Here is a 15,281-nt window from a genome sequence, read left to right as displayed (position 1 = left end):
AAAAAACTGCTGACTTACCGCTGCTGATGGCTGTTGATTTAGATCTAACATACTGATGACTGTAAACATTCTTTTCGTTTTATGATCAAACTTCCACGGCTTGTCAATTTTTGCCTTCAACTGGTAACGAACATTTCCTATCCCGCTCTCATAAGATGAAGGTAGATTTAGTGGTAATGTGTATGTGAAGGGAAACGTGTGATGTCCGGGCTGTAATAACGTGGAACCAGTACCTACAAGTATTTATATACAATGTGTTCGATGAAATTTTACAAATGTAACTAAGTATTTTCAAAGATGTCTAAACGTTCATCCTTCAGGTTAAATTCGTTTTAAACAGCAAGAAATGGCTAAGCAAATAAAACATTTCCGTTTTTGTACGACAGATCAATGATAGTAAGTCTTTGGGGGAAAAAAAGTTTATAAAGTTTATCTTACTTGAAAAAAGAAATATAATGAACAAAGTTTGATCCTAGTGGGGCTTGAACCTACGCCCTCCTGAAAAATTAGTTTAAGTTATCTCATGATAGGAATTGAATACTCTTCAAAAAAGGAGTACATAATTACGGATACGTCAATTTTCATAACCATCGTATTAGGGAAGGAACATGACTAGACAATAATTTGAACAGTTTATAGCGGGGTTCGAGCCCAAAATTTCACTCATACCGACAAGAAAACCGCCCCATCTGATCAGTGTTCATACATTCATACATGATGTGTATGTGTGTGGTTGGGATTGCATATCGAAATATAGATGTTGTGTTTGTTACCTTTATATTTTATCTGATATTATGTCCCTCAATGTTTATTATCGCTTATTTACAAACATCTATAAACGGTTATGGCACGCCAATTGTACAATAATAACGTGAACCCAGGTTCACGGTCGAAAAACTAGGATACAATAGATAAACTAGGGTTTTCGAACGTAAAACCAGGTTTTTCTAATACTTACCCGTATTTTCGAGCGGAAACACGCTCGTGAACCCAGGTTTCAACTAGGTTTTTAATTGAACTTTGAATTTCGGCCGTTATTCTAAGTTCACGAGCGTGAACCTATATTTACGGGAGTAAACCAGGGTTCACGAGTGTAAACCATAGTTTACGAACGTGAACATATGTTAACGATCGAGAACTTACGCTTACGACCGTGAACATGGGTTAACGACCGTAAACATAGGTTCACGGTCGTGAACATAGGACAATGACCAAAAATCATAGTTTTGTCAAGTTTTTCGAACGTAAACCTAGGTTCACGTTCGTAAACTATGGTTTACGATCGTAAACCCAAGTTCATGGTCGTAAACATAGGTTCACGTCCGTAAACAATGGTTCTCGGCAATCAAATTATCAAATAATTACATTCTTGGTCCAAAAACTAGGATAACCGAATACTAACATAAATTTTCGGGTGAACACACAGGATAACGGGCGTAAACTATAGTTTACTCTATTGAACCCATGTTTACGCCCGATAATCTAGGTTTCTCGATTGAACTTTAACTTGGATGCACAAGTTAATCAAGATGGTTCATCACAACAATACCCTATGTTCGCCTTAGTTTGATATGGAAAACCCATAATATCTAAGATTTTGCAAACATCTTTCACGTGCAGTTTTCAATCAGTGTTGTGGTAGCCAGCCTTTCTGTACTTTCAGTACTTTGATTTATTATCATTATAATAATCATCGTTTCAGATAAATAATTAATGTATAATACTGTCGCGTATGGAACAGTTACAATTGTAGCCATAAAACGCCACATTGTACAATACTGTAGATAACCGTCTCGGTAGCCTTGTGGCAGAGCGCCCGCTCGAGCGCGGGAGGTCGTGGGTTCGCTCACTGGCCGCATCTCATCAAAGGCGTGAAAAATAGTATGCGCAGTTTCCTCGCTTTGCACTCAGCACTGAGTACAGTACTAGGACTGGTCAGCCCGGTGTCAGTATAATGTGACTGGGTGGGGAATCATGTTACGTATGTATGGAGTAATGTTGTAACGAGGCAACAGTATAAAATTGGACATTGCGCTCACTGCTACATGTAGAAACCGTCGTTTATATGAAACACTGCAATTTGGCAAAATGTAGCACGGGAACAACTGAACTGTGCACAATATATAATGATGTCAAAATAAACTTTATTGATAAAAATGTTTTACACAGAAAACGTCATATAAATTCATATCCCCAGTAAAAAGAACAAATGATTAAGAACACTGAAACTTACGACTGAAATCAGTGCTCAGTAACAGTATTTCCCTCATGAAAAAAAAAACTGTTCTCGGAAAGTTGCAAGTTTGTATCGCCATTTGCACATTCTATTTGATTTCCATTTCACTGAAAACGTGTATTCCTGATGGTACGAGATAATTTTGAAAAAAAAAGAAGATAAAAACTCACCCGGACCAAACAGTAAAAATTCAAAGTTGAAATAGCGTTCTGTGGCAGAATAATGACGCGTTTCAGTTCGTCTTGTTTTCCCCGAGCCTGTGCTGTGCTGTTCTGTCCAATGTACTCGAGCAGAACCTGTAAACTCTAGTTTCACACCTGCAAAATAAAAATGAAAATACATGTACTAATTCATGATTCCTACAGTTTTTATTGTGTTATTAGTCAAGGTTGTACCGTGTATTTATACACGTGGTCTATATAAGTTTGCACAATGTACTAATACACGTGATTTAGAAATAAGTTTGTATCAGGTACTAATACACGCGGTCTATAAGTTTGTACAATATACTATGTTATGTATATGTCATTCACCCTTTAGGCTTTACTTTATTGATGAGTTTTATATTTATTGTTTATTGACCTAGTTTTGAGACATCATGTAAATAAGTTCTAATATTCTATGGTGTTTCAGAATGTTCTACCACAATACTGATAAACAGGATGTAACAATTACTTTTAAGGTCTGGGTTGTTCTTGTTTTTCCAGAATGTTTTTTTTATTCTTAATGTTACATGAAAGTTCTGGAACCTTCCATGACACATTAAATAGGGAGCTGTCTTAGGACAGGGAAGATTCTTCAGTAATAGATCAAGAAAAAGCACTGAAAACTTTCCTGTATTTCTTAATAACAAAATATCACCAGTTTGGATATTTAATAATTGAAGGAATTACATTAACACTGTGGACTTAAAAATATCTTTGAAGAGAGGATTTACAATCTCTGGACATATTTAAATACAGTTTTGATTTGTGAATAATTTGGAATTATAACTCCTTGGATTTAAATTTGACCAGGACAGGATTTGTACTATTTTTGCACATTAGACTGGATTTTACGGCTATTTGACATTTTTAAGGTATTTGAATTGTTACTTTTATGGATAAAATTTTGTTATTGTTAATAGTTGCTGGTTTGTTTTTCTGTTACTTTTACTTATTGTAACAAGCAATTGTTACCCTTTGACAATACAAATGCATGTATAAATTCACGTGATTTGTTAGTTAAGCTTGTACCATGTATAAATACACGTGATTTGTTAGTTAAGCTTGTACTATGTATAAATACACGTGATATGTTAGTTAAGCTTGTACCATGTATAAATACACGTGATATGTTAGTTAAGCTTGCACCATGTATAAATATACGTGATATGTTAGTTAAACTTGTACCGTGTACAAATACACGTGGTCTATACAAATTTTAACCGTGTACTAATACACCTGATTTAGTTATAAGCTTATACCAGGTACTAATACACATGATCTATGTACGTTTGTACTCTGTACTAGCTAATACATGCGATCAATGTAATACCGAGTTACCAAACCCGTTAGTGACTTGTTTTCAGAACAACCATAAAATAATTATATTGTTTAGGCCGTACCAAATAAGATCTTTGCTTCAAACTCAAAGCCTCTCCATCAGTTGTTTGAAACGTGCCTACCAGGAAGGAAAAACAAATGTCTGTAAAAGGCAAAAAACTACTTATTTACAAAAAAAAGTTAACAAAGTAAATGACTGATTTTATATTTAAAAGAATTAAGAAAAAATAAGTTTCGATATAGACCACAAGTAAAAAGTTTCTGTAAAGACAACAAGTAATATGTTTCGATAAAGACAGCAAGTAATAAGTTACGATATAGACAACAAGTAATAAGTTTCGGTATAGACAACAAGTAATAACGTTTCGGTAAAGACAAGAAGTAATAACTCTCTGTATAGACAACAAGTAATAACTTTCGATATAGACAACAAGAAATACGTTTCGGTACAGACAACAAGTAATAAGTTTCTGTATAGACAACAAGTAATAACTTTCGGAACAGACAACAAGAAATACGTTTCAGTACAAACAACAAGTAATAAGTTTCTGTATAGACAACAAGTAATAACTTTCGGTATAGACAACAAGAAATACGTTTCGGTAAAGACAACAAGTAATACGTTTCTGTATAGACAACAAGTAATAACTTTCGGTAAAGACAACAAGGAATAAGTTTCTGTATAGACAACAAGTAATAACTTTCGATATAGACAACAAGTAATAAGTTTCGATAAAGACAACAAGCAATAGTTTCGGTATAGACAACAAGTAATATAGACAACAAGTAATAAGTTTCGATAAAGACAACACGTAATAACTTTCGATAAAGACAACAAGTAATAAGTTTCGGTATAGAAAACAAGTAATAAGTTTCGATAAAGACAACAAGTAATAAGTTTCGGTATAGGCAACAAGTAATAAGTTTCGATAAAGACAACAAGTAATAAGTTTCGATATAGACAACAAGTAATAAGTTTCGATAAAGACAACAAGGAATAAGTTTCGATATAGACAACAAGTAATAACTTTCGATAAAGACAACAAGTAATAAGTTTCGGTATAGACAACAAGAAATACGTTTCGGTAAAGAGAACAAGTTATAAGTTTCGGTATAGACAACAAGTAATAAGTTTCAGTATAGACAACAAGAAATACGTTTCGGTAAAGACAACAAGTAATAAGTTTCTGTATAGACAACAAGTAATAACTTTCGATATAGACAACAAGTAGTACGTTTCGATATAGACAACAAGTAATAAGTTTCGATAAAGACAACAAGTAATAAGTTTCTGTATAGACAACAAGTAATAACTTTCGATATAGACAACAAGTAGTACGTTTCGATATAGACAACAAGTAATAAGTTTCGATAAAGACAACAAGTAATAAGTTTCGATATAGACAACAAGTAATAACTTTCGGTATAGACAAAAATCGATATAGACAACAAGTAATAAGTTTCGGTATAGACAACAAGTAATAAGTTTCAATATAGACAACAAGTAATAAGTTTCAATACAGACAACAAGTAATAACTTTCGATATAGACAACAAGAAATAAGTTTCGGTATAGACAACAAGTAATAAGTTTCGGTATAGACAACAAGTAATCAGATTCGATAAATACAACAAGTAATAAGTTTCGGTATAGACAACAAGTAATAAGTTTCGGTATAGAAAACAAGTAATAAGTTTCGATAAAGACAACAAGTAATAACTTTCGATATAGACATTAAGTAATAAGTTTCGATAAAGACAACAAGTAATAAGTTTCGGTATAGACAACAAGTAATAAGTTTCGGTATAGACAACAAGTAATAAGTTTCGGTATGGACAACAAGTAATAAGTTTCGGTATAGACAACAAGTAATAAGTTTCGGTATAGACAACAAGAAATACGTTTCGGTAAAGACAAGAAGTAATAACTCTCTGTATAGACAACAAGTAATAACTTTCGGTATAGACAACAAGAAATACGTTTCGATACAGACAACAAGTAATAAGTTTCTGTATAGACAACAAGTAATAACTTTCGGTACAGACAACAAGAAATACGTTTCGGTAAAGACAACAAGTAATAAGTTTCTGTTTAGACAACAAGTAATAACTTTCGGTAAAGACAACAAGTAATAAGTTTCTGTATAGACAACAAGTAATAACTTTCGATATAGACAACAAGTAATAAGTTTCGATAAAGACAACAAGCAATAGTTTCGGTATAGACAACAAGTAATATAGACAACAAGTAATAAGTTTCGATAAAGACAACAAGTTATAACTTTCGATAAAGACAACAAGTAATAAGTTTAGGTATAGGCAACAAGTAATAAGTTTCGATAAAGACAACAAGTAATAAGTTTCGGTATAGACAACAAGTAATAAGTTTCGATATAGACAACAAGTAATAAGTTTCGATAAAGACAACAAGTAATAACTTTCGATATAGACAACAAGTAATAAGTTTCGATAAAGACAACAAGTAATAAGTTTCGGTATAGACAACAAGAAGTACGTTTCGGTAAAGACAACAAGTTATAAGTCTCGGTATAGACAACAAGTAATAAGTTTCGGTATAGACAACAAGAAATACGTTTCGGTAAAGACAACAAGTAATAAGTTTCTGTATAGACAACAAGTAATAACTTTCGATATAGACAACAAGTAGTACGTTTCGATATAGACAACAAGTAATAAGTTTCGATAAAGACAACAAGTAATAACTTTCGGTATAGACAACAATCGATATAGACAACAAGTAATAAGTTTCGGTATAGACAACAAGTAATAAGTTTCGGTATAGACAACAAGTAATAAGTTTCGATATAGACAACAAGTAATAAGTTTCAATAAAGACAACAAGTAATAAGTTTCGATATAGACAACAAAAAAAAGTTTCGGTATAGACAACAAGTAATAAGTTTCGGTATAGACAACAAGTAATAAGTTTCGATAAATACAACAAGTAATAAGTTTCGGTATAGACAACAAGTAATAAGTTTCAGTATAGACAACAAGTAATTAGTTTCGATAAAGACAACAAGTAATAACTTTCGATATAGACATTAAGTAATAAGTTTCGATAAAGACAACAAGTAATAAGTTTCGGTATAGACAACAAGTAATAAGTTTCGGTATAGACAACATGTAATAAGTTTCGGTATAGACAACAAGTAATAAGTAAGCAGACACAAAAACAAATAAGAACACTACAACAGTCGCATAGAGCATGTTTGAGACCTCATTTCTCTTTATGAATTCATTTACTAGTACACAATGACTGGCTACTGTAATATATGCCACTTTCTTTGTCATTAAAACTCAAAGTGAATTCTGTTTAAAATAAGGTCACAGCTAGATACTGTTATAAACGGGCCTCTGACAATGTTTTGGAAAAAGCTGACAATGCACATGGCAGACTTATAGACAGAATTAACACTATCAAAGTAACAAAGTGCAAGCATGCATGTACTCAAAATTAACAGTAAGAATAATTATAGTACGACCATCGTATAGATAATTTTAGTTTTAACATAAATATAACCGAAATATAGTAAAGTACCAACAGACTATAAGTCGCAGATTAAAACATTTTTTATGTTATTATAGTTCTTGTCTAGAAATAATAGCCAATATGCTAAGCTTTCGGGCAAATAAAGGATGACCATAGATAATGATATGGTTCGGAAAACAGCTTCAGTTTGGACACTCCCTGGCTTTGACCATGAAAGCTGGAATACAGACAGTGAACTTATCGTTCCTCAGTGTTGGAATAAATACTCACAATGCCAAATTAAAATACTATTGGAATGAAACTAATAAAATTATTCTATAGACTAGACGAAAGAGTGCACAATCCCAGACTATACTGAATTATCCTGGCCTAAATATTGAATGTAAGTGGATATTAGGTAATGCCATGCGCAATGATGCTATAAAAATCTCCTGGCAACATTAATTAAGATCAGAACAGGTAATAAAAGTGAGGCACAAAACAGAAGTGATATATCTAAAATCCTTTATAAACTGGAGAACTTGGCAAGGTAACCTTCTGAAATAATGTTCAGTAGATACTTCAGTTAAATACAAATTAATCACTAAGATTAAATCGCGTGCAAATAGATATAGTTTAATACAATTTGTACGTACGCTGATTAATTAATAAATTACTTTGTAGAAATGTATAAGTATCATGTTTTACAATGAAAGCTACAAACTTAAAAGTTGTTTGGAAATAGGGAATGTTGGAAGGCATTTTTACCACGCGACCGTCCAATGGATTATAGTTTCGTGAACGATCAAATTCCCCCCTCCCCTTATTGGTACACCAGACACTGTCATCACCTATAAATTGGGCTAAATTTCAGCCGTGTTATAATTTTTGCACTTGCATTTTTGAATTTCAGTAGTTAAATATTACACATTTTATTTCTGATACGAGTAAAACACTAAAATTAATACAGTTACGCTAAATCTACTTCATTTTCTAGCGTTGTTGCCCGCACCAGTTAAAATTAAACAATGAGATTATTTGAAAGTTTTTGAGTACAGTCAAGGAATTTGACAAATCACACCGACGTATACTTTCATTATATTCTTAAAGGTTGTGGCACATAATTTTTATGTCAATTTGCAATTTCTGCACTAAGGTTGACGAACGATAAAAACCGTTGACCAATAAAAATATCCGCATTAAAATTCAGCGTCAATAAACGCTCACACTGTTCCTTTTTGTACAAGTTTTCATTATCAGTTGTTCCGATCACCTGCAATATAGAATGAATCGTCCGCGTCTGTATCTTTTTTTATTTTTATAGAGAAAAATAAGCATAGAAAAAAAATATTTGAAATTTTCCTGTACAGTAGCTGGAATAGTAACCGTCCAAGAAACATGTTGGACTCACTTAGTGGCTCGTCCAGTTATATCACTGTATTTCACTGGAAAATGTTAAATTACCCAATATTATGAACGGCAACATGTGACACTCTCTTAAAAGTAATAAAAACGATACAAATAACTGACCTTCAGCTTCTAAAATCAAACGCTGAAAAAAGTTCTTCAATATTCGGGACACAGAACAGTATAGTAACCCTATAACGACTGAACGAATTATAATATCATAAGGTATCACTTAAATAATTGAGAGACGAACACAAGGTTTATATCAAGCGAAAAAGCTGAAAATATTGGCCGTATAGTTTGATGTATGAATTAGAACTGCTCAGAATACAGATATTACTTGCTAACATGCATTACATATAGCAATCTGTAAAAGCACGTATCAATAAAGGTAGTACATAACTGAATATAATCTTATTGACATATTAGAGACAAGTAGAAATGGATTTGCTACTCTCCAAAAGACTACCCTTGATATGATGACTGTTTTTCTTTATTTTGTATAAAATAAGATAAATGTAAACACTTTTTAAAATTCCTGTAACGTTGTAAAAAATAGTAGAAGTAATGTTTTGATATTTCAATACACACATATTTATCAAAAGACGATTATTATCAATGAATTATCATGTCTTTCTTAATTCTCGCGTCGTGAAATTGAAATCCAATAGACATAGTTGCGAGAATTAGTAAAACCTCGCTTTCGGACAAGATTCCGTACCCTTTAGCACAATAATATAAGCATGGTACACACCACGGGATAAGATGCTATCGTACTTTTCACAATGTTTAGAAAACTTCGCATGATATATCTACAACCAATCTAATGTTACAAACAGTATTCATTTATTATAATGTCGCTGTTTTTTCATGTTGGGTGTCGAGAAATTCAATGTGTTAGTGGTGAGTTTCGATAAACCTTAAATAAGTTAGTTTCACTATATGCTTTAGGTGATATCATTTACTTCTGAACGACATATCTTAGTTTAAAATTGGAAGGTATACGTTTCTGAGTTAATTTTACTGATTTCTGGAGCGGTACACGTCCATAGATTAAAATGGCAAGGTATATGTTATGGAGCTCAATTATGGCATGTCCATAGTTAAAAACGGCAATGTATTTGTTGCGAAGCACAATGCGACTGATTTCTTGATATACGTCCATAGTTTAACTGGCAAGGTGTATGTTTTTGAGCTCACTTTTGACTGATTTCTTGATATACCTATGTAGGACTTTTAAAACTATAAAAAAGAAGATATCACTATTGGAACAGCTTTATCTTTAGATTTTAGCTTTTCATTACTCTGTGACAACATCAAAATTACCAGTCTGTTATTGCTATGCTCTTATGCAATATTCCCTTAAATTCCTCTATAATACCGTTTTCTTAATTTGTTTCAACAGTTTCTCTTATCAATGACTCTGACGCAAAGGAAAATCACAGAAAAAATGAGAAATAATTGCCCAAGTCTATAGTGGTATTGGACGAAAAAAAAATAATCTGAAAATAGTTTGTGAGTCTACGCTAATTTTATACAGAGTGAATCGTCATTAAAATCGTAATTTTATAAAAAGTCATTTTTAAATGAAGAATAATCTATGATATATTGCTTTGTTCCGGAATGAAGTATTATATTAATATTGCATACAGCCATTTACCTAAAATAACAAAGATACGTTTAACTAAGTCAACAGCAAGAAATGTTGTTTTTTTCCGTTAAGCACATCAACAGAACCACAGATACGGCGTAACATTCTCCTGTTGACATTAAATGGTATACCACTTGCTCTGACGATCGCTCCTCATTCCGCATCTCTGTAATCAGTTAGTCAACACTTCTATGTAATCCAAAATATTTCTTTTATTTTCCTTGCACATGCTTCCATTAACGCAAACTATAATGTAAATGACAGACATTCTTCCTGGAATAAAAGTGTGTACGAAAGCATATTACCTACCTTATTGCAAAATGATAGGTAAACTCAGCATGTTCATTTGATTCTAGTACAATTTTTCAACAGTTTTTCACTTACTATAGAGTTGTAGTCAGTGTTATATTTTCATCATGGAGTCCATTCCACTTTACTGCAATGGACATCCGCATGGGGCGTGAGGGCTATTGGACATTTCATTAAATACCATGAACAGTCGCTATTATCAATTTTCTTGATTGCGTTCTGAAGGATGTTCTTATGGATTTACTAAGTAATAACAATGTTAGTTTAGACCAACTATACACTGCAATATTCGCCACTGACCTCGAGTTTAGACGATTTTATTTGAACGGGTAATAAGATGTTCGGACTGACTGTCATATTTTGAAGTTAGTAACTGAAATATAAATGAATAGCTCAGTGGGTAAATTCGGACCTATTCAAAACAAGTTCGAATACCATCGTGATGTAGGTTAAAGATAATTTCAATTTATAAAGTTGTTTTCAATCTATGCAAAGTTAAGTGCTTTGAATTATTATTTTTTCATCTTCTATCTCTTCAGTAAACATTTAGTTAATATTCAGTAACACTTAATATTACTATCGGCAGGTCTGCTGCCTAAAGTGAACTTTTGCTTGCTATATCTGTTTCGGAATAATTTTCAATGTATTTTTCACAATATGTTATGCTGATCATGACTGGACCTTGAATTTTGTCTGCTGGAATGTCTTCAGCGCGGTATTTGTTATCAACAGGGTTAATATTTATTGTTTATTGTACTTTTTTTATTACATGTTATTTGTGTCACCCTCGCATTTGCACTCTGATCCTACAACGTTGTTTCATAACAACTAACGATTTAGTTACAACTGGTTTGATGACAAGTGTTTGAATCATCTTAATAACTTGAAATTCAAAATTCCCCATTGTGTGGCTGGACTTGTGCTTACAAGAATTTTCCACAGTTAAATTTCATTTGATATGGTCTAAAGTTACGAGTTTTGTAAGTCATTTCCGTACAGCTTCTTTGTGTTTATTTTGTTGTACCATTCCTGTTTATTTTTCTATGAAAAACGCGGCCTACATACACCAGACTTATAAGATGGAATAATTTGCAATTTATCCAACTTTTCAAGTGAAAAATAAAGAATTTATACGTACATTGCAAATCAAGGCATGACAAAAAGTGGTTCTGAATAATTCAATACCTAAATAATGGTTGTAAAATACATATTCAAGTACTCATAATTACTAAACAGAAAAGTTACACATGAGTCCCCTCTAAAATGATATGAATTCAGTGGTCATTTTAAGCATTATTACTGGTCCAAGCCATGATATTGTTTAGTGTAAAAGGAGAAGACGAGAAATAAAATCCAATCAAGGATGAAAATATTACAATTTAATATACTGGTCAACGCTACCTTCGCAGTCCAACGGATGGTTCGCTTTCAACCAGGTATTATATTCGGGATTTCCCCGTGAAATATAAGGCCTAAAATAGCACAGGGGCTTTCCTAGATATAAAACCACTGTTTGGTCCCAAGTATAACTGTGCGTCGTTTTAGTTATTATAAACGAAAAATATCAACTTCCTGTTTTTACTGTTCGCCAACATAGTTTCAATTGACGTTCAATGTTCGCTGCCATAAAGTTAATGCCGCTGCAGACGATAGTAACAAAAAAGAGATTTGTCTCTGAGAAAAGTAAAATGATAAATGAAAGGGACGCTTCTGATACGAAAAAGTAACAAGATCTACTTATGACTGTTTCCTGACACTTATTAAATAAGTTAAGTTTATAAATTAAAAATTTAAAGTTCTTCTGTCTATTAAATTCTGGTTACTACCATTTAACCTGAAAGAAACTTTGATATAATAAAACAGTTGTTGACTTTTGAGCCATTTAACATGATGTGATATTCACCAGAAGAAGACAATATTGACCGAAGCGATGAAGTAATGTAAGCACCAGATACTAAATAGCTTGAAACAACTGCCTTCTTTGGGCTCTGTTTCCTCAACTAGCAAAGTCACTCCTGTTTTAGAAGAAATTTTTCATTATCATGGTATATCATACGTTACTATTCAGGTACATAAATGGGACAGAGTACATTAACTAATCGCCTCATATGTTAACACCAACAACATCACCAACGACATTTTACAAGTCTAGTAAATCGAAATTGAACAAGAGCTGTCAAAGGAGACAGCGCGCTCGACTATTTCGATGCTGAATAGTGAAACTGGGCACATCTGAGGAAACTGGAGCTGTCACTGGAGTGTTTATTGACTCCAATGGTGGATGAAGATATTGCACAATAGCCTGAGTCTGTGTCAAAAATATTAAGTAATAAGAGAGGTAAAGATAAAGTGTATAAAAATATATAAGTATAGTATAAGCAAAAAGGGGGCATAATTCATTAAATATTTGTGCAAGAGTTATGCATCTTGTGCCATATGATGTGGGTGATGATGTGGAACAACTACTTCAAGTTTGAATCAAATGCATTTCATAATAACTGAGATATAGTGAAAAATGCATCAAAATCAACCTTTAATTCTTAGTAAAAGGGGGCATAATTCATGAAAAATTGGTGCCAGACTTATGCTCCTTGTGTCATATGATGTGGGTGATGATGTTGAACAATTATTTTAAGTTTGAATCAGATCCATTCAGCAATAACAGAGATAGAGTGAAAGTGTATCAAAACTCTAACCTGAAATTCTAAGTAAAAAGGGGGAATAATTCATGAAAAATTGGTGCAAGAGTTATGCACCTTGTGTCATATGATGTGGGTGATGATGTTGAACAACTATTTTAAGTTAAATTCAAATCCAGTCAGTAATAACTAAGATAGAGTGAAAGTGCATCAAAACTCTAACTTGAAAGTCTTAGTAAAAAGGGGGAATAATTCATGAAAAATTTGTGCCAGAGTTATGCATCTTGTGTCATATGATGTGGGTGATGATGTTGAACAACTGTTTTAAGTTTGAATCAAATCCATTCAGTAATTACAGAGATAGAGTGAAAGTGCATCAAAACTTTAACCTTAAAATCTAAGTGAAAAGGGGGATAAATCATGAAATATTGGTGTCAGAGTTATGGCCCTTCTGTCAGATGATGTGGGTGATGATGAGGAATAGCTATTTCAAGTTTGAATCAAATCCATCAAGTAATTACAGAGATAAGTTGAAAAAAGAGGAAGTGTAAAAAAACTTTAACCAAGGTGGGGACGCGGAAAGACGCCGACGCCGACGCCGGGTCGAGTAGGATAGCTCTCCTTATACTTCGTATAGTCGAGCTAAAAAGTGTGCATTTCGCAATATTTCGGTGGTAAAGCATTTTTGAACGAACCTGTATATCAAATGTGTAAATTATTATTAACAAATCCAGAGAAACAAGCACTAGATAATCCGCTACTTTGGTAGTAATATTTTAATTACAAAATCTAGGTCTTTCTCACCTCGCATCTTCATGGCTTCATTAAGTTCCACAGACACGGAACCGTCTATGTGTTGTCCAGCAAAATAAACCGCCAGTTTATTGTTCAAAATAATATCAAATGCAACCAATTTACCCAATTTACCCATTGTGGAAAATTAAGAAATTAACTTCGATTATCTGCTCTGATCTACTCGAGCCTTTTATATAAAATATCCTTCATTTAGACACAAGACACTTTATAAGAAAATGTTAATATTCCATTTGAAGTGCAAGATACACTGAATATATCAAATCATAAGTCTGATCAGAGTAATATAAGTGCTTTGTGAAGCTTCAGTAAATATACCACTTGTAACTGAGCGTCTGATATAATAATCAGCACATTGCAATGCCAAAATGATAAGAAGGTGTCGTCATCGCAAAATCATTGATATTTTTTAAATTGTTCCAAACCACATCGCTGAAGTATATCTTTATGTCATGCAAATACTTTGTAATTTTTCCAATAATCATTAGTTTGTCAAGTTTGATGATAAAACAAGACACTGAATTAGAGTCATTAGCGAATTCATGACTGAAATAACGAACATATTTGTTCAATACAACTTCGTAAAGATATAACAGTTACAGCAACAAAGAAATAGTTCAAATAGGCTACATGTAACTTATCTGAAATCTGAGGTAAAGAAAAGTTTAAAGATTTCCCTTTGCCATTTTCATATAGAATACCCTTCTCATTATTTGGTAAATGAGGTTAAATTTTTTCAAGTGTCCCTTATGTATTTCTGTATAAAAACATGTAGCGGCCCAGGGCAGCAGGCTTGAGCAAGCATGGTAGAGCACCATTAGACAATGTGTAAAATATCTTACCTTTAAATCTTGTACTGTAGGAGAATTCATATTCAAAATTCTATGTGAAATACTGAACCATTCAGCAACACAAGATTTGACTCCTGGTTTCTGCTTGAACAAATATGATGGCGGACTTCTTGCCAACGTAACATGTAAACTATTTTGGGTCAACTTATTGCACCTTATGGAAAAGAATTGTTTTAAATCGACCCATTAAACGAAATAAAAATGCTTTAATTACAGGTTAAAAAGTGTTTATATAAAGATGCTTGTAGGTATTGGTGCTGCAACCGTTCCGGAAGAATAACGATTAATTACCGCGAGGAAAATGAAGCAAGCTATCTCATTTGTTACAATATATCAAAA

At 32.8% G+C, this 15,281-nt stretch overlaps 1 protein-coding gene across 7 annotated transcripts in view; it reads right to left on the bottom strand.

Annotated features, from left to right (window-relative positions):
• Window positions 1-15,281, bottom strand: part of LOC123566592 (arrestin domain-containing protein 3-like) — a 77,510-nt gene that overhangs the window by 13,530 nt on the left and 48,699 nt on the right. For 6 of the 7 annotated variants that reach the window (XM_045360851.2, XM_045360849.2, XM_045360852.2 and 3 more), the window contains exons 2-3: window positions 2,407-2,553; window positions 19-233 (exon numbers count right to left, since the gene is read on the bottom strand). In XM_045360851.2, coding sequence (XP_045216786.1) covers window positions 19-233; window positions 2,407-2,553 — 362 coding nt within the window. Of the gene's footprint in view, window positions 1-18; window positions 234-2,406; window positions 2,554-14,082; window positions 14,311-15,281 lie in introns of those variants that run through there. The other variant, XM_045360847.2, reaches the window with a different exon arrangement.

Source organism: Mercenaria mercenaria, chromosome 8 (genome assembly GCF_021730395.1).
Source record: "Mercenaria mercenaria strain notata chromosome 8, MADL_Memer_1, whole genome shotgun sequence".
NCBI classification, from domain to species: domain Eukaryota; kingdom Metazoa; phylum Mollusca; class Bivalvia; order Venerida; family Veneridae; genus Mercenaria; species Mercenaria mercenaria.
This window is presented reverse-complemented; position numbering and strand designations above follow the sequence as displayed.